This window comes from Rhamphochromis longiceps, linkage group LG9 (assembly GCF_057381845.1).
Source record: "Rhamphochromis longiceps isolate RC_006_pf linkage group LG9, R_longiceps_female_GT1.1, whole genome shotgun sequence".
NCBI lineage: Eukaryota > Metazoa > Chordata > Actinopteri > Cichliformes > Cichlidae > Rhamphochromis > Rhamphochromis longiceps.
This window is the reverse complement of record NC_140565.1, coordinates 35,303,845-35,327,471: the sequence shown is the minus strand read 5'-3', so window position 1 is coordinate 35,327,471 and position 23,627 is coordinate 35,303,845. Positions and strand designations below refer to the sequence as shown.

Sequence of the window (23,627 nt, the reverse complement as noted above, 5' to 3'; positions counted from 1 at the left end):
AAGGGTGGGCAGCTCTGTGCAGTGAGGAGAAAAACTCCTGCTGAAAGGAAAAGCCATGCTCATTTCCTCTGGGAATCTGGTTCAGGTGATGAATCAGCATCTGCTGAGGTCCAGGAGATTCTGTCCAACTTAAACCTGTTGGTGTTGATGTTTGAGAGGAGGCTCTAAAACTGCCCCCTGATGTCCTGAGAGGGAAACTAAATGAGCCCAGCCTACCAGCAAAACCAGAAATATCAAAAAGCTTTTCAATTTCTACTTTTCTCTGATGACCTTTATTCTAACGCAGCATTTATGGGGTTTTCTTTTAAAACAAAAGAAGGTTCTTGGATCCATTCTTAGTGTTCGGTCTTCTATTAATTACTGTAAATAAAAAAATGGGACAAGCTGGATGTTAGCAAAATAAGAGCTAGCCCCATAGCACAGGTAAACTCTTGTTTGCTTTCCTTAGAAAATGATACTCATTACACTTATTGTCCCGCTGCCCCACCTCCAGTGCCATCATGTCACAACAGTTTAAGGGCCACTGCTTTAATCCATCAGCCCCACCCAACATACCCCAGAGGAGGTACATTGTTTTCTGAGGTCCTTAACAGTGGAGTGATTTGCACAAGGGTCAGTGCCGCCTTGAAAATGCGGAGCAAGTTTCTGTAGTGGAGAGTTTCAGCCTCGTAAAGTTCAGGCTCTGTGATGGTTTGACTCTGAGTGTCGGAGATCGCTCGTGTTTTATGACCTTTAGCTTGGCATGAAGCGCGATGCTCCACACATTGTATGTATCGAACGTAATGTCAACCACTGATTTTGGAGGCTACGTTTTGAAGCCTCAGAGTTTGTGACGGTGCCATAGACGGTGTAAATCGTGGACATAACCAATGTGGAAGTGCCTAAAAACCCGCATTCTGTCAGAGAGCCTCCAGATAGCCATAGCTGTAGTTTCAAGAAGCTTTCCAGTCCTTTACAAGTTTATGGAAATACACTGTTTTTTTGCTGAGCCACTCACTTTGTGTTATATTGAATAAATCACTAAGCCTGTTTCATAAATCTAAATCATACCATGTTTTCAAATGGATGATTGTCTTTTTCCACGAAACTGCAAGCTCATTGGCTGATGAATTGTCAATCATAAGTCATTAACCTAATCTTCCTCATCACATCTGGAATTTTCCTACCAAGATGGCTCAAGCCTTCAAAATGGGACTTTATGAAGTCAGTGGGTGACACTATAACTATTTTTATATTTTACAATGGCTCTAGTTGGTATATTGTTTTCTTGGAGCCGGAATGAGCATATTTGGAAAAATAATGGACTGTGAGTCATTAGCTAATGCTAGCTAGCTTTGTTAGCTAGCTTTAGCCATAAAGTGCATGTTTATATTACGCTGACACAGATACCCGCAAATAACATTTCCATTCATGTGCATTACTTTTATTAGGAAGCAAAGAAGCTATGGTTCATTAGCTACATTTGTTAAGTTATATTACATAAATCTCCATTAGCTCGAAAATCTCAAGCTAACCTACTAGCCGCATCAGCCCCAGTAGTTTGGATTAATTAAGGTAAGATATGTTGCCATAAGATAAGTTTTATTTATTCCATCTTCAAAAAATAAGTTTGTTTACATGGTTAGATTTAAAGCTAAAGACTACAAAAATCCTTAATAAGTAGAATGGCATGTAGCTCATAAGGTAGAACGCATATAACAGAACTATCGTAATAGTCAAAGTAAACACAAATTTAAAGAATTTGGTTTCAGGTGTATAGTTTTGCTGTTCTGCATAGCTTGTTATTGGTCCATGTTAGCAGACAAGCTAGTGTTAGCTAGCAGTAATAAGAAACTTTGGCCCTTTTTCAGCATTTGTATAAAACTAGCTTTATTCTGGCTAATGTTAGCATATCTGTTACACCGGACAGCTTGCTAACCCATGTAGCAGCTAGCAAGCTTAAGTTAAGTTAAGTTTGAGTCCTCACGAAACAGTAAGCTTCTAGGATTAAAAAGTGCTACTATGATATTCTCTACAGGGATTTTGATTATGAGCCATGAAGTTGTAACTATCCAAAGTAGATTCAAGATGAGCTACGACACTCTGAACTTCACATCTGTATGAAATTGAGCTTATTTGAACAAAACATGTTTTACTGTGAAAAACAAGTACTCTACCCATAATCCTAAATCACTCTTGCCATGAAAACTTTTAAACCCCTGAACTTCTGTTTGCTTTGTGACCGTGAAACTTTAGAAGCAGCCCAGGCAATGATTACAGCCAAGAATAAAGCACCGTGCTATAATGATAGCTAGCAGTGCTATCACTAGCTGTGTCCCCAAACGTAGGCCACATCCTTCGGAGGACCCGGACTTCGTGGTCTAGGTGGGCCGGGTCCTTCGAAGACCGAGAAAGCTGGAAGTAAACGGCTGTGAAATGTGACGGTCTAGCCTTCAGATTAGCGTCACCGCTGTCTTAGTAGAGTTTAATAAACTCAGCCGTCTGCTCCTTGCTATCTAAATTATAACAGGACCTGCCGTAAACTCTTGACCGTCTCACACTTCTGTTTAATCAGTTTTCTATTTGACGTTTATTCAGCTGTGTGAAAGCCCCGGAGGAACCCACCCGATGGATTAATAAAGTTTTATTTAATCTAATCTAATCTAATAACTTTGATCTCAGCCAAATCGATTTACTCTGGAACAAATAAAACACCGAAAAAAGCCAAACAATTACATTTTTAAGTTATCCGAGTGACCTATATATCATGTTTAACCTGAGTAACAAAAGACAGCAGGGGGTCTGAAAACGATGAAGCCGGGAGTCCGCTGCTCTCGCTGGCTCGAGTGACCATTGAACCCCCCGGCTAGCTATTGAGCGGGTGGGTAACAGACGTCTCCGAAAACGTCGAAGCACTTTTGCAAATATGTGATGTCTTGATAAACTGAGCAGATATTTGAAGTTTACACAGCTACTTTCTCGCCTGAAAATATGTTAAAAGTTTATTTTGTGACCCAGAAAGATTAATAAGAGTAATAATAAAAATAAGCATCTGCCGCCATTGTTGGAAACCAGAATTGGCTGGGCCGCGCTATGAATTCTGGGATATGGTGGGCCACGAAGGACACACCCGACCCATCCTTTGAATTCGGGGAAATGAAGGACGCATTTGAAGGAGTCGACGAATTGGGACAGCCTTCGTCGCCTGGCTGTGACGTAATCAGCCTTCAAATGCGGCCTCCGAAGGATGCAGCCGACGTTTTGGGACACAGCTAATATGACACATTACTGAAGTTACATGACATTTTTTCAGTAACAGTAATGTAACATGTAACTGTACTACATTCAGGTCTCCTCATTTTCTTAAATCACCATGGTGATGGCTTTAAAGTATCTTTGGGCTGGTTTACATCTTTTTTCTTTATGTTGTGAGTGTTGTGTTGACAGTTACACGTCTTATGTGTGTCCTCATTAGGACAGGGGTCTGTGTGAGCGAGCCTCAGGTTTATAAGGTAGCTGTAGCAATGCATTTCAGGCCATGTTACAGAGTCACACCAAAGTAACGAGTAGTGGAAAGGGTTACTTTCTCCAGGAAGTCATTAAGTAACATTATGCACTACTTTTAAAAAGTAATATGTCAGCCCAATACTGGTAACTAGCCTACAAACAACATACACAACAAATAATGAAGAGGATTAAAAGTGCCAAGGTGAACGTGAGAGTTGCACTGCATTGTGGGGGGAGTAGTTCATGTACACAGACTTGTAACTTTGCCTCTTTTTGTTACTCTTTTTTGATCCAAATCTAATTTTTTGTGTTCATGATTCACCTTGTGGCTAGTTGGCTTCATTTTAGGGTTACACTTCGGATGTCAGGACTTTTTGAAGGATTTCACTTCCAGAGCCTCCCTGTTGAGCTCTGTACCCTCAGCGTTTATTCCTGTTTTGGGCTGCCTGATGCTTATTTCGCTCCAGGTTATTCGTGTGTGAGGATGTAGTGGGGTCTCGAGGCACTTGGGAGCTCACATAAACGTCACATCCTTTAGATTTTCATGGAAAGTTGACACACAGCATCCACAGAGAAATCAGATTTAAGTTTACAATCCTTAAAAAATAGAAAAAAGAAGCATTGAACTCATAATCAGTACGACTCAGTAGATTGGAGTTCTTTGAAATGAACTTTAATGTGAAGTGAAAATGTTTTAGTTTGTAATTTCACATAATCCTGTCCAGGTTTGTCCAAACTAAAACATGTACATGTTAAACTTTACCCAATGGTGAAAATAAAACATGGGATTATTTGAGCTTGAGCTAATCACCCACTATCGCGGGTCACATGACTGCTGCTGCATGGCCCTGGATGGAGCACAGAGGTACCTGCACGTGATTTAGTACGACTTTGACGTCTTTATGTGAACTTTTGAGTTTCTCCCCCACGCGCTTTTCTTCGCTTCATCCCCGAAAACAAAGTGACTACTTCAGCAACACCTCCCTGGAAACGGTAGCACAGTCTTCCACAGCCACCTCCCCAGCTTCTGGCTGACCCTATGCATCCTCCCTCTTTGAAATCGCGTGCAGAGCTCTCGCGATAGATGAAGCAGCTGCGCGTGTAGCGTGTGTGGGTTTAAGTGGACGGTTTCTTATCTTTTTAGCCCCCGAAACTCCGCGCAAACGATAAAGGAGCGGCGTGAAAGCGGGTTTCTTTGAGAGAATCTGAAGCGAGGCAGGAAACGCAGGGACTTTCTGACTGTGAGAGGACACGCTGGGTGAAAATGTCAATACTTTGGGAACGAAAGTTGCCTAAAAGTGAATATTTTTGCGCATTAAAGCAGAAATCTGCGGCGCACGCGAGTTAAATTGCGCGCCGCGAGGCCTCTGCGGACTTTTGAAGTTTATATTTTTGGTTTCGGAGCTCTCAGGTGGGATCGTTTCCTGCTCCATCACGGCTGGAATAAGTAATCCAGTAACGGCTGTCCGTGTGTCTGTGCGTACTGACTGAGATGCTTGGTGGCCACGTCCCCTTGGAAACTGGAGACAACACGTGATGAGCTTTACTTATCAGGTTTAGCGAGAGAGTGTGCGCGAGAGCTACCGAGAGAGGGAGGAAGAGGAGGAGGGAGCTGGGAGTTAAAGGAGTTTAAAGTATAAAACATCTCCAGAGCGACATTTTCCTCAACACCAGTCGACTTTTTTCTTTCCTCCTCGGGAGGGAAGAGAGGAAGACAAGCAGCAGCAGCACGGGAGGAGGAGGAGGAGGTGGAGGAGGGGAGGGGAGAAAAGGAGGAGGAGGAGAAGCTAGCCGGAGTAAAGTTTGTCCAAGTTTGCTCATCCATTCGGAATACGCCATTTTGAGTTCTCTCCTCTGCGGAGCAACTTTGCTGCCTCTCGCACCCTTTCTTTTTTTTCATCACCTTCATCATCCCCGATCACCGCCGTTCATCTACCATCATCATCATCAGCCCCCCCATCCATCACCACCACCACCATCATCCTCGCCACGATGTCTCGGCGCAAGCAGCCCAACCCCAACAAAGTGAAGCGTAAGTGTCCTTTTCGTCTCCATCGCTGAGTTTTGGTGCTGTGCGAGTGTCTGCGCAGGCTCCCCGCGCTGTTTGCGCCTCTCGGGGAGAACTTTGCGCCTGTTTGTGCTGCCAGGGGTGAAGTTTGAGCGGAGATGTGGAGACGGTAAGGGTGGCGTTACTACTTTTCTCTCCTCTCTGGGCTGCTTCCTAGTTTGATGCGCATCCAAGCGGTGGAATTCAGCCGTGTGTGTGTCTCTTCCTCATTCAGCAACTTGTTGTTTTTCGACTTTTGGTGCAACTTTATCGCCCCGTGTGCACGTTTAGGGCAGTTATTCGGCGGTTTTTGCCTCGCGGGGAGGGTGTTAGGAGGTGGGGGGGAGGTCAAAGTCTGCAGCTCGCAGCCGGAGTCGAGCATCCATATCTCGGATGCACTTTGGTCGAAGCCTCGGGGCTAGTGGCCATGTGTAAAACTAAGCGCTCAAGCGAACGGCAACCGACGGAGTACTTCCTCAGAGAGACTTCTTCAAAGTAAAACAACCTGTTGCACACGGAGAACCGTAGGGGTTACCTCGCGTTTTGTGTTAGAAAGCGCTCTGGCCTGAAAGCGATTCAGACTTCATCTTTGAGGCTAATAGTTTTAACTGAGTTTGCTGATGCTTCTCTTTGTAAATGATGGTTTTCTCACCGTGCCGTGTGGCTCTACGTGCTCTTTACGTGCTTGTGGAGGTCTGATAGGTGCAAATACATCTAAAGCAGGTTAAATGGTAAAGTTGTTCATTTTATTGTGAAAATCCCATCACATTGCTTCTATATTTAACTCTTTTATGTGCGAAAGAAGTCACAAAAGCCTCCTTTATTTAGTATAATGTACACACATCCGCAAACGTGTGGATGTGGGTTTAAATCTGTAGGCTCAATAAAAGAAAATATAGCTTTTATTTTGGTGGCTCGACTTCCGCTAATGGCAGCGAGCTCGACGCCAGCGCGATGACCTTGCCCAGACATATTTAGGCAGAAAGGGACCCCCGTTCATTCACGAACCGGCCCAACACGGCGGCGAGGCGGCCGAACCCGCCGTCCCGCTCCGCCTGCGCCAGTTTTTGCGGTAGTTGGGCGACTTTTCGCCGCGTTCCCGACACTTTTCCACAGTCTGTGGTTACGCGCAGCAGCAGCATCGACGTGACGCCTGTTGCATCCACCTTCTCCTCCTCCTCCTCCCCCGTCCTCGAGCTCCGTCTTTTCTGTCTTTCGACATCGTCCTCGGTTCTAACTTCCATTTTAAACGGTAACCACCGGGCGCCCACCCCCGGTTTCAACCGCCCCCAGCCCCAAACCGTCGACTTGGAGAACTTTTTCGCGGCGCTGTTAGCCGTTAGCCTCGTCGTCGTGTTTTTTTTTTTTTTTCCTTTTTTCCGCGTTGGTACACGACGGAGGATGCTGGCCGGGCTGTTTAATAACTCCCATAACGCGGTTTACTGTGTCAAAGAGGCGCTGTTATCGGTGTCCGGGTCAATGATTGATGGCCGCGGAGTTCGAGGAGGGAGAGGAGATGGACCGATGGCGTTTTTCTCGGTCTCAGGCTGGATTGGTTAGATAATGGTTGCTAGGGATTTTCTCTCTCTCTCCATGTTGGCCCAGTGTCTCTCTACCTCTGCACCTCCCTGCTGAGGAACTTTAACCTCACTGTAAGAGCAGTCTGTCATTGTTTAAAGCACGGAGGCCATCGCGGCTCTCAGATACAACACACTTTTATACACAATAAATGGACTTTTACTCTAATTACATTAAGTACAGCGACTCTGTGGTGACTTTATGGCGTTAACTGTAACTTTTACTCCCTTTAAATAGTTTTGGCTTGTATGTTTTGGAGCACAGTCCAACAGTAGTTATTTGTGTCCACAGTTCATTAAAAGTTGAATAAAGTCGCTTTAAAGTGGGTTTATATTCATGTGAGTGGGCTTGTTTTTGGTACTTTAGTTTCTGGAGAATAAATCCTTTTAATTTTCCTTCTGTTTAACGTTTTCTCCAATTACACTGAACAAAATGGACCCATTTTATGGTTCAGTGTTGGGTGTAAATTGTTAAGTTATAGAAGAAAAAGTTGATTTGAGCTCATTTTGTTGTCGTTTGTGTGTATCTGCTAGTGTTTAGCTCAGCCTATGACTGCTGTCGGCACAGTGTGGCTAAGATGGCTAACTTTCAGTGCTTTTTACAAAGTTTCGTAAGAATACAAAACGTGCTTTTACTCTAATTACTTAAACAGTACAGACTTTTTGGCAATGTGTCGTAACTTGTGAGTGATTAATAAGAAATACGTCCTCCTTTAGTTCAGCATCCTCAGGGGAATTTGGGTGGTGTCCCACTTTACTTGAACCTATTTATTGACTTTTGTTAGTATGTTTTGGCTTTAACATAATCCCATCATCGGTAATTAAGGCCATGATTCACTTAAAGTGGGTTTATGGGTGCTCCTGTGGGGTTTTCTGTAAGTTTAGCTATTTTTTTTCTTCCATAGTCTTTCTCAGCTGCAGTTTTTTTTTTTTTTTTTTTTTTTTTTTTTTAAACAAATCCATCTTAAGTTGAGGAACAGCGAGTCTTTGGTGACCTTATCACTTCCTGGAGGACTTTCAAGCTAACTTTTAGTCCCCCCTCCCTTCATGTGGTCTGGATTGACCGGTAGCTTGTTTGGCTAATGTTAGTGATCTCCACGCGGGTATCACTGCTTCATTTTGTCACTTTTCTTCAAACATTTTGCTGTCTAACGCACTCCTGTAACGTCTGTTTGTTGCTGCAGCTCAGCTCCGCTTACACAGACACACTTTAAAGTGGATTTATGGGTTTCATTAGTGACTTTGGCTTCTTTCAATGGCAGTTAGCGATGCTCTGTTTCCATATTTGTCAAGCAGTAACTATTACTGAGTTTTGGCAAGATGATTGTGACTTTACTTCTATAATTACAATCTTTAGTGCTCTGGTAGCTCTCTAAAAGGAAATTATGGTGATTTTGTAACACTTTTACCCACAATCGGTTTGTTTTTTTTTTCAAATTTTTTGCAGAAAGTTAAATTTCTCTTTGTTTTATCTATAGAAATGCATTTGTTCCCCACATGCTCACACTTCCACAGAGTGTTTGTGGAGTTTTTAAACCCTGTGATGTTCCTGAAATGCTCTTAAACTGTGTTCGATCTGCTGAAGAGTGGAGATTTGGAGCATTATTTTCTGCAGTTTCTCACTGTAGCTTCATTTAAAGTTTTTGTTTTAATTGCTTTTGACTCTTTCATGGAAACATCTGTCAGCCCCGCGCTGCAGGAAGAATCATATTTGTGCGACTCAGACGTGTGTGTTGTACATTTATTGTGTTTTATGGCAGCTTTTGCCCCTGTGGGGTCACTTTAGTGCATCTGTTGGGTTTCTTGCACACATATGTATAATGCATTTGTAGGTGTCAGCAGAGGCTGTTTGGATCTGTGATCGATGCACGAGTTCAAACAGACTTTGACCTAGTTTATGGACATCTTTTATGGTGGATCGTCGGTGCTGAGCTGACGGCAGCTTCGTGGTAGATCATGTGTAACGAGTGGAAGGTTTCCTGCAACGAAGAGCCGAATATTCCCGCTGCGTTTGGTCCTCCTCTCCTCCTCTGCTGTGAGGAGGAGGAAGGATCCGGATGAGCAGTTAGCATTCCATTACGAAATTCAACACTGAGGCCGAGCTGGGCCTCGGCGACAGGCGCTGATCTCTCTCTGTTTCTCTCACGGACTGGCTCTTCTTGCTGAGGGGGAAATGTTACCTCCCAGCTTCACGGAGCAGCGGCAGCAGCAGAGGCGGCGGTGTTTTTCAGATGGAGATGTAACGCTGGGAGGGAGGCGGGGAGGGTCAGTCAAACATGAAAGCGGGAGCTGCGGTGCTGAAAACTTTCCTCTGTGGGTCTGATTCCTGCAGCTGCCCGATGGATCCATCATCTGTTGTTGTGCTGCTGATGTTCGACTGAGTGGCTGAGAGTTCAGCGCTTTACAAACTCTGAGCGCGAGCGGGGACATCAAAGAAGCGCATCTTCTGCTGGTTCGTGTTACTGCGTGCTGTTCACGATGGTCGCCGTGTCACCTGTAGAAATACCTACGCACGCTCATCCTGACGTCATGGCCTGGTCTGTCCCGCCTCAGCCTGTTACCTTGAAGGGTCGCCGGTCTGGTGCTCCAGGCGGGGCAGAAAACCAGCGGCCATGTTGAACAGACGCCCAGGCTTCACGAGGCCGATGATGTCACTCTGTCCTGGGTTAACAGCTCGGTTTCTTTGGCTTTTACTCGGGTGTCTGAGACGACCATATTAGGGACATCCTCTCTCTGTGACATCATCAGCTCCAAGAGGGGAAAAAGTGTCTGCAGCCTGAGTGTAGCTTTAACACGGTTCATGTGGCAGCGCGAGCAGATGTTTGTTTGGTAACGTTGGATCCTGTTATTGGTGCAGAGCGTCCAACAGGCTGAGGTCATCACAGCAGCCCGGCGGCTGCTCCTTCTTTGTGTCCTCACAACAACAGTAAAAAAGTCACAAATCTTGGTGTTTATTATCTACACAACAATCTCACACGTCTGTATCACAGCAATAATAAATCCACCCTGAGGCTCTTCACTGCACACTCCTCATCCTCCTTTTCTTCTTCTGTGGCAAACGTTTAAAATGCTGACAAGTGATGATGTAGTCGATGATGTATCCCACTCGCACGCGCACGCACGCACGCACACACACGCACACACACACGCACACACACGCACGCGCACACACACACGCGCACACACACAAAGAGTTTCTTGTGTTGGTGTGTGACGGTATGCTCCATTGTGAGTGGTTATTGCTACACACACACACTCAGCCTGTGTTCATGTAAAGACATGATGCAGCATGAAGGAGGAGGAGTGAAACCAACTGACTGTGACTCCTCTTTATCTCCTCCTCATCACCTCCCTGTGCTCTGATCTGCAGTTTCACCTCCTCTGGAAGCTCTGTCTGATAAATGACACGAGCAGCAGCATCTCTGAACCCTCGTCAGGATTTATTATTGCAGCAGCTCAGTCACAGCTCAGTCACAGCTCGGTGTGACTGTGAGCAAACCTCTTTATTCACTTTATAATTATAGAAAGTTTATAATTAAAGCTCAAATCTTTAATTGTTTATTTTGAATAATAAATGTTTGTGTGTTTATCCTGATTGTGTTAAATTGAACTCAAACACAATAATGTCGTTCACTACAAAATACACGTGATTCAGTTTATTTATTTTAGTGAATAAAAATGTTTTTAGATTTAATTTTTAGAAATCTATTAAATAAAAGTGACACAGTGTTTATTACACGTTTGGCATTTATTTCAAGAATATGTGTGATGAAGTTTTACATGGAAAAAGGTTTCAAACGTCCTCTGTGCTGCCGTCATAAGTGTGTGTGTGTGTGTGTGTGTCTGTGTGTGTGTCTGTGCGTGTGCGTGTGTGTGTGAGAGAGCTAATGGGGAGTTTCAGAGGGACTTTTGTGTTCACAGGGACAAAAGTGAAGCAGCTAATTAATAGCTGTCGTCCTCCCTCTGAGACGCCATTATCCCCACACACACACACACACACACAGTCTATTGATTTCCTGTGTTTCTGTCTCGTGATAATTGCGTGGATTTGTCACAATGTTTCCAACTTGTTGATGCTGCGTCTCAGCCAATCAGAGCGCAGCTGCTAGATGAGTGAATGCAGCACCTCCACACGCAGCGGGGGGAGGAGGGGGAGGATGTTACTACACCTCTTTTCTTTCCCTCTCCTCGGTGTCTCCGCCTCTATTTATGGACTCGCCTTTTTTAGATAAGATTATGTTTCCTGACCTGCAGCAGCAGGAGGAGGAGGAGGAGGAGCAGTGAGTTTGGGGTCAAAGTTCACTCTGAAACTGGACCTGCTATCTGCTCCTGTTCTACACCTTTACGGTCTCTTTGATTAGTTTAACAGCGAGTCATCAGTTAGTCACATCATCGCCGTTTGAACCAATCAGCCGGTAACGTTTGCTTCTCTGCTCGTTTCCTTTGTTCCCTTTGATTCGTCAGCGAGCCGCTCCGATCGATTGATTGGTTGATCAGCTGACTGACGCAGTTAGTCCCTGTACAGGAAAAGTAGAGGATATCTTCAAGGTTTCATCACCTCGAAACTGCAGCTTTAAACGCCTTCAGTTATCAATCAGCTGCTGATGACCTGATCGATCACTTGTCCCGAGAATACTCAGGAAAACTGCATCTGCAGACTTTTTCTTGGTTATTTGAAACTGATGAAGACGTTGAATCAGTTTAGTCAGAGATTCATCCAGTAAAACTTCTGAGGACCAGACGAAGTCCAGTTTATGTGACTCAGAAAACACTCAGCTGTCGGTGCTTCGCTTTGTTGAGCCTGTGACAACCTGCAGCAGCAGGACGTTTCTGCATGGAGTTGGTGGAAAGTCTGTCAGCAGATGACAGTGAAAGGACTCGTTTCTGTGCGTGAAGCTGATCGTGCTAAAGTTTTAGATCCCACCTCCAAAGATGCTCAGTTTGTCCACATTAAACAGGAAGTGTGGTCAGTCGCAGTGACGACTCTGAGCTTCCTGTGGGCTCTCTCTGAGTCTTCATCGGGGTGACATCAGAGTGGGGGAGGTTTGTGACTGTTTGTATGCAGACAGAGAGGTGTGGAGGGGAGGGAAGGGTGGGGGAGGCAGACTCTTACACCTCTGGGTGGACCAAATGGCTCACCTCCCCCTGCTCCTTCACCCAAACCTGAAACGCCCTCTAAAGTGACCGGCTTCACTGTTAAAATCTTTTTATTTTGATAGGTTCACACTTCCTGTCTTTATGAGTTCAAAGTTGTAAGCTTGGCTGATAAAACCGAGCCACAGCAGACGGTGAAGACTACACGTGGAGGAAGAGGCGAGGCTGTTTAAAAGTGTTAATGTCTTCTCTTCTTTTCTGCTTTCGAATGAAAAAGGAACAAAAACCTGCTTTTCAGCAGTTTGTTGTTCACAGCACAGAGAGAAGCCGCCTCACGTTTTATTTGATTTCCTTTCTTAATCCGGACGAGAACGATGACATCAGCAGCTGCAGTCCAACAGCCCGAGTCCACCCGAGGGTCTGTGGGCAGCTGATGGTGACATTTACACAGAAGAAACTTTAATGATGTTCACGTGAATACAAACACACCCGTCTGAGCGCCCGAGAACACAAACCAAACCCTTCACGAGAACACAGCCGACGTAGGACATGATGCAAAAAGTCAGATCTGGGTGTCCCTGTAACGTGGCGGTACTTTGGCGTTCCCGTCTCATTGGTGATTTTGCATCAGCTCTATTCCTCTGGCGTCTCACTTCCTGTGTTTGTGTTTATATACGTTGCAGTTCTAGTTGTCTGGAGTGGTTTGGTTTTGCCGTCGTCATAAAATGTGACGTAGATCTCTGCGGGTCACCCAGACTCCGTAAGGAGGTGACGGAGATCTTTGATGCATTAATACCAGCAGATTAAATTGACACCCCTCCCCCACCCCGGCGGGCCTGCGCTCGTTGGCTTTTGGAGGTTTGATTCCTGGGAATGCGGCGCAGGACCAGTTCAATATGCCAGCCTTTTGTTGAAGCTGGCTGCTTTAAAGGCAAAGCTCTTTCATTAGCTTGACCTGAGCCGTCGGCGGGGAGCTTCATGCCTCTGACACATGCTCGGGTCTGAAGGCTCCACTGTCTGATTTCCACCCAGGTCAGGTCGTGGTTCACCCGGGCCACTTTTTACCTGCACTTAACTATGACACATATAAATAATAAATCCACCTCGTGTCATTTATGTGTTACACCTGCTTACCTGCTGCTTTCATACAGCCTTGTTTAAGGTGAACCTGCCAGAGGAGGAGTCATTCATACGCCCGCATCTCGGTTTGGTTTTTCCACAATAATGCAGAATGTCATGAAGAAACCATAAAGAACGCTGACTTGAGTTTGAATCTATTTGAATCTATTTATTTAAAAGGGACAGTGCAGTTAAACATAGTTCAAGTGCAAGACATGAGACTGATGTGCCGCACAGGTTTAGAGCTGCTGCTAATTTTCAACAATTGTCCCTTGTTGGGCTCACAATCTAAATAAATCCATATTACAATAAAACTTTTTCATGAAACCAAATTACATCAAATACAATTACAATTGATAGACAAAATTAAAATCATCAGATAAAATGACTACAACTTTGGTTTCCCTTTAACCTTCAGTGTAAAGGATCTAATGTCTGTGATCAGTTTGATATCGGTTGGAAGTGTGTTGAACGTCCTTCCTTTGGAGTTCGCCACATTTTACCGAGACAAAGGAAACTACACAGCAGGGAACCTTCTGCCTCTAAAACAAGACTTCATGTAAAAAATCATCATAGCTGATGAAGAAGCGCCGTCATTGGATGACAAACTGATGAGCTGCTCTGTGAGGCCTGAACACTGAGACGAGGAGAGGATGGGTGTCATTCGAGATGTGGGATGAATAGCACTAAAGTAGGACACACACACACACACACACACACACACACACACACACACACACACACACACACTGATGGGAGGAGGCCATCAAATGACACACTAAACTGGGTTTAAATTTAGGTGAGCTGCAGCTACCCTACACACACACATATTTGTACACCTGTCTTTGTGGGGACGTGCAGTTAATGCCTTTGTAATCCAGGACCCCTATTTTAATGTGTTTTTAAACATGAATCTGATTGTAAGATAAAGTCAGGACATCTCGTCTGAACCCTCAAACAGCCTCTGAAGGTGTGTCTCCGCTCACCATGGCCCACTCACACAGACCACCGTCTTTATATAGCGGTGAACGCACTAAAGTTAGCCTGAGTCAATATTACAGTGGTCTGTGTTTAGCTGCTCTGCTGTCAGATGCTTCACAAGACTGATTGTTGTTCACATCAGTGTTTAAGTAAAGTCTGTTTGGCTCATTTAGAGACATTTACAGTAAACCATCATTTGTGATCAAGTTTTCAAAGTACACAACATTCCTGCTCTGAGAGTTTACTCAGTGTTGTTTAATGAGTGAAAAGTCAGAGGGAAAGTTTCAAGTATTGATTAATTTCCTACACAAAGAGGTTAAAGGTAGTAAAAGAAATCTGTGAATGTTTGAAAGTTTTAACAGGACCCAACAAAGGAGCAGAAAGCATCATTGTCGTGTTGGACTTTCTCTCCTGATCTAAGACTTCACATCTAGTGAAAACGTGGAAACGTGTTACTTTGTTGTAGTAAACTTTAGTTCCACGTTTTTAGGAGAGCCTGACTTTCTGCCGGGCGTCAGCAGAGGAGCAGGCCTGAGGATATAAACGTTGAATCAGCAGAAACTGGTGTTTGTTTCAGCCGCTGCGTTTCTCTCTTACTCGACCTTGACCTGATGAGCTGTTGCAGAGGTGCGTTTGCGTAACTCTGCTTGTTTGGTGTTCCTAACCCCCCTCAAACTGTTGTTTTTAGTCACCTGTGCAGGTTTTTAACTCTCCCGGTGAAGCCGTTTTCTTTAAGCCGACCTTTCTGCGAGCAGATGTGTGAATAGTTGTCATAAAAGGAGTCGGACTGTGCAGCATGAAGCAGTTTCCCCTGCAGCAGCATCCTCTCTGCTCGTGCTGAAGGACTTTTCCCTCCTCGACTATCATCTGTGTGTTTTTGGTGAAAGTTTCCTGGAAGCTCAGCAGAAGATGAACAACATCTCTGACGTTACGTAACGCTGCCTCTCTGATAATAAAGGCTTCACCGACTCGCACACACAGAAAGAGGGGAGCTATTGTTTCTCCACTTCCTCCCTCTCCTCCTCTGCTCTCCTGATGAGAGGCTGCTCCACTTCCTGTTAACCCCTTCTCTTCTCGTCTTTCTCCTCTTCCTCTTCGAGGGATGTTTGCTGTGGGTTAGCATCTAAAAACTTTTAACTGGCGTCATCTTGCTCTAATGCAAAACTGCATTCAGAAAACGTTGTTTTTAGGTTGCAGGTTAGCTTCTCTGCTGGTGTTGTTGGTATTAAAGGGAATTAGGATTGTTTGTTCTATGAACCAAGTTAATTATTGACAATAATTATCAGATGCTCTCCTGATCTGAGCTGGTAATTAGTGTAAAAGTCACAGATGTGTAGAGATTGTATAAATGCTTTTGCCACGAGCGTCTAACAGCTAAAAACCCAGTTAGCCTGGCGTGGTGTGAGGCATGTCGATGTCCTGAGCATTCACTCTGTAGTTCTGCTAATTCAGGCAGTTTTTTGCCATTAAAAGTATCCAGATTACACTTCAGCAGCTCCTGTTTGAAGACATCCTTAAACTGTTATTTGTATCAGGCTAGTTTTGCATGTTTGGCTCTGTAAATATGAACATTTGGGGCTTTTTGTAGTTTTTAATTAAATATCGATATTTTATGGTTCTAACTGCTTGTTAAACTCGGATGTATAACCCAGTTTAAAGGCTGTTTAGCTAACTGTTCCCTATTAAAGACAGCTGAATTAGCCGTTAGCAGCTCCTGCTAGACTCGTGGATGTTGTAATTATTGCGCTTCTTCAGTTATAATTGGCACTTTTCTTCCTTACTAAGCAGCTTCATGGACGTTTACGTTCATGGACGTGAGGACGGCGTGTCCTCAGACAGCGCTCACCCGTCTCTGTGTGCTTCACGTGTGCGCGCAGAAACTTTGGTGCTTCAAACCGCGAGTGGCCCGTCAGTCTTTGAGGCATAAAATCATAAAAGTGCAGATAAGCTGCTCCAAGCATCCTCCTCCTCCTCCACCTCGCGCCTTTCATCTGCTCGGCCCCCACCCTCCTCTAAACGTCCTCCTCGCCCTCCTCCCTCCATCCGCCGTGACATTCTTTCACAGTCGAGGCGCTCGGACTTTGTACTCGCAGTAAATACGGCTTTATTTGCTGTGAACAGGGTGTGTGTGTGTGTGTGTGTGTGTGTGTGTGTGTATCAGCCATCACACACGCGCTGCAGTGGTAGTTAGCTTCACAAGCTGCTTATCAGCAAGACGCTCTCACCACACCCACACACACACACACACACTCAGAACTGCTGGCATCCCATACAACAGGTCTGTCCTCCACCCCTCCTCCAGCCATCTATCCATCCATCAGCTCCTCTTCACTGTGAGGCAGCTCCACCCTGCAGCGCGTTCAGCAGAGCATCCAAACACATTTTTCTTCACAAACATGAGCTCGATAAAACAATCTGAGAAAACAGGAAGGACTCGCTCCTCTTCAAAATAAAACTCAGAGAAAGTCATTGGACATCTTTAAAGCAGACGGTCTTGTATCAGAGGCCGTCCTGTTTTACCTCTTATATTTAAGTGTCAGGTAACAGACGGGAACAGTAAAAAGGGAAAGCCTTCACAAATACCATGAAACTGAAACTGGTGAATGTAAAGGCTGAAAATCAAAGTCATTTTCTATAGAGGAAGTCATGTGATGTAGTGGAAAGCAAGCGTCTGTTGTTGCTGTCAGAGTTTGAGGAAATTGTTTGACATTTCTTTGGGTGTAAAAATGTCTCGTTGCTGAAGATGACGTGTTTCAGTCCCGAAAACAAGAGTTTCATGAATAAAGTTTATATTGAAGGAAGAAAAGGTTCCTTTAATCGTGTGACTTCTTCGTTGGTGTAAAGTTGTGAAGATAAAGGTGACCTGCAGTCCTAGAAACGAGCATTTTCTAAACTGAGTTTTGTGCTGGAAACTTCTCTGGGCTTGAATCTCAGCATCTGTTGGTGTAAAAGTTAAAGACAGGAAACCGTTAAACTGTTAAAAAACGAGCGTTTTCGTAGGAGACTTTTGTGTTAGCGAGAGGTAACTTTGTGTCTTAATACTGTCAAACGTGAGCCTTGTTTTTCTAACTTTGTGTGGCTGTAAGTCCTTACAGTGGTAAACATTCAGCAAAGCTGTTATTTGTTGCTGTGAGGCTGTCGTGGTGGCGACGATTTGCAGCTTTAAAGCTCTCTAAGTGTCCCACGTATCTAAAAATGAGCATTTTCTGAGTAGAGTCTGGCAGTGGAGGCAGAGTTGATGCTGTGAAAGTTAAAGTCAGAGCAGCGAGTTTAATGTTTGACCTTGTTGTTGGTGCGAGCGGCGATGATCTCTGAGCTCGCCGTCTCATGGAGGAAAGAGTTAACTGATGCAGCCTGCAGAGTCTTCCCCCTCTCTCTCTGTGCTCTGACTGCTGCTCGCTCGCCCCCCCGCTCACCTTTTCTTGCTGACTAAACAGTTTTGTCAGCTGGCTGCTGCTGAGGATTGGGGAGGAGGGGGAGGAGGAAGAGCGCGAGCATGCAAATAACCGTGGCGGTTAAATCAACAAAGGTAGATTGAGTTTTAACCGCAATCACTACCCCGGTCACTTCAGGAAAGTGTGTGTGTGTGTGTGTGTGTGTGTGTGTGTGTGTGTGTGTGTGTGTGTGTGTGTGTGTGTGTGTGTGTGTGTGTGTGTGAGAGAGAAATGCTCGTTTAGCTGGCACTGTGGGGACCGGTGTTAGATTTAGACTGAGTGAGGTCCTGAAGGTCGGGTTCAGGGTGGTGGCTCGTGTTCAAGTAAGGAGCTAAGGAAAGACGTCCATCCTTTGTTTACACTCTTCTTTCTTTACTCCTATTCCTCCTTATTTCCTGTCCTTGCTGCCTAGTACAGTTATCATACCCCGTTTCCTTGTTGCATCCCCGTCTTCCCTCCTTGTTTGTCTCCTCCTTTTCTCTCCTTGTTATTTCCTTGATTCTTCTTCTTTTTATTGGCCTTTCTCTCCTTAGTTTGCCTCCTTATCTCCTTGTTTCTGTCCCCTTTCTGTTGGCCCTCCAAGTTTTTTTCTCATAGTTTCATTTCCTCCTTTTTGGGCCCTTCTGTGTTTCCTCTGTGGCTCAGTCTTGTCTCCTCGTTTTCTTTTCCATCTTTCGTTCTTGTTCTCGTTCTGTCTTTTTGGCCTCTTTGCATCCTTGTCCACGTCTCCTTGTGTTGTTCTCTCTGTGTTTGTCTCCTTTTTTCATGCACCCTCACCTTGTTTCCTCTCTTGGTTTCCTTACTTTGTTTCTGGCTTCTTCTCCTTGGTTCCTTTTGTTTCCTCATTTCCTACCCTCTTTCCTTTTTCTTTCCTGTTTCTTGCATCCTCTTCTACTTTTGACCCCTCCCCCTTTCTGCCTTTCTCTCCTTGTTTCCTTAGTTTGATCCTTTTCTGTCCCCTTGCATCCTCAGGTCAGTTGTCCTGTGCTTGGCCCTCCTGCAGATGTTGTCAGGTGAAGCAGCGGTTTACACAGTGTGTGTGTGTGTGTGTGTGTGCGCGCGCGTTGTTGTTGTTGTTCCGGTGAATGGAGCCTTCACAGCCGTCCTCCATAATCCCGGTAATCTGACTGTTAGCTGTAATCTGACTCACACACGCACACACACACACAGGCTCCGCCCTGCTGTGAACAGGTACCGCTGTTTGTTCTGCAAACACAGGACACGCCTCGTTGCCATGGCAACTGCAGCACCGACATGCCCCCAGACTTTTTTCTTTTCTGGACTCGAGCAGGTGACGTCCACGTTTACCTGCACGTGCGATCGAGGAGGAGGGTTAGAGAGGTCCTTGCCTCCTCCTCCACTTTGTCTTGTTTCCTCTCCTTGCATCCTTCCCTGAGCTCTGCTGCCGTCGTCTTTAACGCCACCGTCACAGATGATAAAGTTTGGTTCAACCAGCGCCTGATTTAATTTCATTTAACTGTTACTGAAGCCTGATGATGTCATCATTACAGACTGTACATAAAAGACAGACTGAGTGATGAGTGAGCCTGCGAGTTTTGCTATGTTTCCATGGTTACCAGTTTTGGGGCAGTTACACATCTAAAAAAAATAAATGAACTGAATGTTGAAAAACAGATCATCCATCCACAGCCACAGGGGGCGGAGCCTGTCCCAGCTGGGTCTCAGGTCAAATGTCCGAGTCGACACAGGCGGTTTTTCAGGTTTCTGCCTGTTGTTAGAAAAACAAGGAGCAGTTTTCATCATCGAGTCATCGTTTCCATCAGTTTTCACATTAAAATAGAGGAGAGACTTCATCCAGATCACTCCTCCTCCTCCCAGGGCTCGCAAAATCGCTAGCCCGGCGTCCCAGGGCTAGCGATATCTCCGATCAGGCGACCAAAATCTATCTCAGCCCCGCCCGTCGGGCTATCGACCGGAGATATCGCTAGCTAGACGTCGGGCTAGCGAGCCCTGCCTCCGCTGCTATTCTTCATCTTGCTTCTCCTTATTTCTGTGCTTTTATTTTGAAGTGACAATATTTACAGTTACTGATGACACACACACACACACACACACACACACACACACACACACACACACACACACACACACACGTTGGTGTTGATGAAGTAATTTGGAGGACAGGGTCTGTGTGTGTGTGTGTGTGTGTGTGTGCTCTCAGGTGTGACTTGAGGGTTGTGGCAGTAGGTGTGCCCACCCGACTCCATTCAGCTTTCAGAGCAGAATAACAATAAACCCTCCCATGGGAAAGTGCTGGTGTCACACGCACACACACACAGCTTTGTGTGTGTTGCCCCTCAGGCAGACACACAAAAGGCCTCTGAGTCTTTTCACGCAGCTGAAACCTGGTCTTCATCAGCACCACGCCCTGCGCGCGCGCGCGCACACACACACACACACACACACACACACATGATGACGTTTTTTCTTCTTTGTCGTTCGGCTGTTTCTCATCCTTGTTTCCTCTCCTGTCTCCTTTTTCCTGCTCTCTCATCACCTCAGGTCTCTCCTTTGTCTCCTTGTCTAACCTCCTTTTTTCTCCTCCTGGTTTAATGAACGACTTTCTTCTTCTTTTCTTTTTGCATCCGTCTCTCCGTCGCTGCCTTCTTCTCATTCTTCACCTCTGACTTCTTTGTGTTCTTCTTTTTTATTTTTGAAATCTTCAGTCTTCTTCCTGCTGCCTTCTTCATCCTGTTTCTTCATCTTTAGCTCTTCACATTTTTCGGCCTATCCCCCCTCCTCGTTCTTCTCCTCCCCCTGCGGCTTCTCTTCCTCATTCCTTTACTTCGCCGCCTTCGTCTCTTCCTTCTGCTTCATTCCTCTTTGTTGGAGCCTGGATGCTCACCAGTTTCCTCACCAAGAAGAACAACCTAAACGTGCAGAAAGTCTGAAAGACATAAAATGAATCTTCTCCAAATGAGCAAAAGCTGAACGTGTTCAGTGAGTAGTTGTAGAGTGGAGGTGATGATGAGTGTGAAATGTTTCATCTGTCGACAGGTTTTATTGTGAAAACTTTGAGCTCGATCGACTCGTCCGTTCTGTTTGTAACGCAGAATAAAAGCTGCAGTTGCTCGCATGATTTGACGTGAAAACACACGCACACACTCTGCAGGCTGGTGTGTGTGTCGCCTTGAGGCCTCGCTGCATGCTCAAACAAGCTAAAGCCAGTTTGAGCTCTGAACTTATTGAGCAGAGGCTCGTCCTGTATTTCAGGTGATGAAAGAGCTGTGAGGGTTTGCACACAGGGAGATGTGGAGGAGGAGGAGCGACTCCTGCAGGAGTCCTCTGTCAGGTCACTGATAGGTTTTACATCCTTCCCAGCATCCGCAGACACCTGAGCGCCGCCGAGGCTCCTCCTCATCCCTGTCGGCCTGCAGGAAGCAAACTCCAGGTAACGTTTAGATCCCAGGTGTGCAGCTGGTCAGAATCGTAGACCGGGACAACGACCCAAACGCCTTTGTTACTTGTGTTAAAGTCACAGAAAACAAAGAAACGGCGTTTTCACCCGTCTGTCTGCTCGTCTGCGTGCAGCAGAGCGTCTTCCTTCCCGTCTGTCTGCTCCCATTGTTCTCTTTTCTTTCTTTGAACGACGCCACTCCTGCCTGACGGCGAGCCTTTCACTCCACCTTCGCCTCTGTAAACACATTTCAGGCCCCTTCCAGGACAGGACGGCCTATCAGGAGCAAACAGGCCCCTTTATCCCCTTTATCCTGAGTGGGTGTGGACACATTTAAATTAGGACGAATAAACAGACTTCAGGTAGCGTCCCGTCAGGGCCGCAAAGGACAGAACACAGAACAAGCAGTTTAGATGGACGACAGCACCAACAGTCGTGCTCTCAGAGACCACAGGACACACTGAGACAGTGTTGCAAAGAAAACTGAAATGACCCGAAGGGGCCAACAAACCAACTGAATCATCAGTGAGCCATAAATTACAAAAAGAATGTCAAACGACTGAAAACAGACCAAAGAGGAGAAAAACTGCTTTTAAAATGTGAAATAACTTCAGATGAAGACGTGAGATCCAAAACTGCCACGAAGCAGCAAACGCCCGGTGAGACTGCAGAGAGCTCTGACATGGAACCGTGAAGCAGCCACAGAACAGCAGTTTGGTTTTTGGGACGGCGAGTCGTCTGCAGAGGATTTACATCACAATGCAACGATACACGTGCGCCCGAGGCGGCGAGCTCCGAGAAGGACGACGGGCACGACAAAGAGTAACCGGCCACGAAGAGGTGTGGAACGGGTCAGGACAGTCAGAGTAATCAGAGTATTCGGTCCACTTAGAGAAAGATTTGAGGGCCGGTGATTTTGTTGGGCTCGGGCTGAAACCTGCTCACTTTTCTGTCATCAGCTGAACATCTCGACCGGCATCCGTAAACCAACGGGAGACCAGCTCGTCTCTGCAGGGAGAGCAGCACACGACCCTCTGCTGTGTTATGGATGTGGCCAGCTGTGTGTGTGTGTGTGTGTGTGTGTGTGTGTGCGCCTCCTCCCACTCCAACACACACCAGTGTCTGTCAGCCTGCAAATATGTGGGCTGTGTGTGTGTGTGCAATGAATGTGTTGCTTGTTGAGCAGAGAGACAACTGCTGGATGTTGGAGGAGTCGTCTCTGTGAGGACGGAGAGACTGAGGAGGACTGAAGTGATGGAAAGACGGGAGAAGGAGAGACTGAGAGGAGACGCTCGGCGGCTCAGAGGGAGAATAAAGTGCAGTTAAAGTTTAGAGGGTGTGAGGAAGGACGCGTTAATGTGTGTCAGGACGGGTTAGATCAGTTTGGCTGAACATTAAGACTGAGAGCCGGGAGCAAAGTTCAGCTGAAGGACTCGTGTTCTCCAGCCTGTTAAGTAAATGAGACCAAGACGCTCGGCAACAACCGGGAGACGCAAAAAGACGGAAAATAAGGAGCAGACGGACTCCAGGAGACTCCAGGGGACTCCAGGGTGCAGCAAAAAAAAAGATGGAGAATTTTGTCAAACGAGTGAGGCAAAGCAACAAAAACACCAGAAATGTTTAAATCGACACCACAAATGAACAAAACGACACAAAACTAGGTGGAAAAAAATGATTACATTTAAAAAAAAGTAACAAGTTTTCATACAAAACAACAAAAATGCAAAAACTAAATGTTTCAAATCACCTGAACAAAGCATCCTATCACAGCTCCACCTGAACCAGACGCCGCTGTGCCTAATAAACTGGACACTGAGCTGTGTGTCGGCATGACACGCTAACATCTGCTCGCCACCGTCGCGCTGAAGACACTAACGGCGCAAATGTTTGGCTGAAAGTGCACAGAGCTGGCAGGTTAGCATCTGCTAACACACGTAGCTCGACCAGGTTAGCATCTGTTAGTGTGAATGAATGGAGCTCTCACAGCAGAGGCCGCTGGCTGTCTCCAACACCTGTTTAAGTGTGTGTGTGTGTGTGTGTGTGTGTGTGTGTGTGTGTGTGTGTGTGTGTGAGAGACAGCTGCTCAACACGCAACCCCCCCCCACACACACACACACCATGTCTGTAATTACAGAAGAAAGATGGAGGACAGTCCGGGAGGGTCCAGTCTTTGTGTTCAGGTTAGACAGGATGAAGCATCAGTGGCAGTCTGGTGTTTGTAGTTTAATCATCAGTCTAAATGACTACAATCGGACCAAACAAGTTCTAAAATTATAAATGAAACAAAACATGGAAAAAGAGATCAAACCCATAAAAACGTGACAAAAACAATGAAAGCAAAATGCTAAAGTGACAACGGGGACGATGAACATGCAGAAGGGTTTAAAAATACAAGAGAGGGCAACAAAATCACACAAGATTGGAAATAAAACAAAAACCATACGATGCAAAACACTACAAACCAAAAAGCA

General features: G+C 45.6%; 1 protein-coding gene across 3 annotated transcripts in view; it reads left to right on the top strand.

The window, feature by feature from the left end:
* The first annotated feature begins 4,220 nt into the window (after positions 1-4,220).
* rreb1a (ras responsive element binding protein 1a) overlaps positions 4,221-23,627 on the top strand; it is a 53,650-nt gene continuing 34,243 nt past the window's right edge. For 2 of the 3 annotated variants that reach the window (XM_085417604.1, XM_085417605.1), the window contains exon 1: positions 4,221-5,518. In XM_085417604.1, the coding sequence (XP_085273730.1) occupies positions 5,479-5,518 (40 nt within the window). In that variant the 5' untranslated portion in view covers positions 4,221-5,478. Of the gene's footprint in view, positions 5,519-5,547; positions 5,664-23,627 lie in introns of those variants that run through there. The other variant, XM_085417606.1, reaches the window with a different exon arrangement.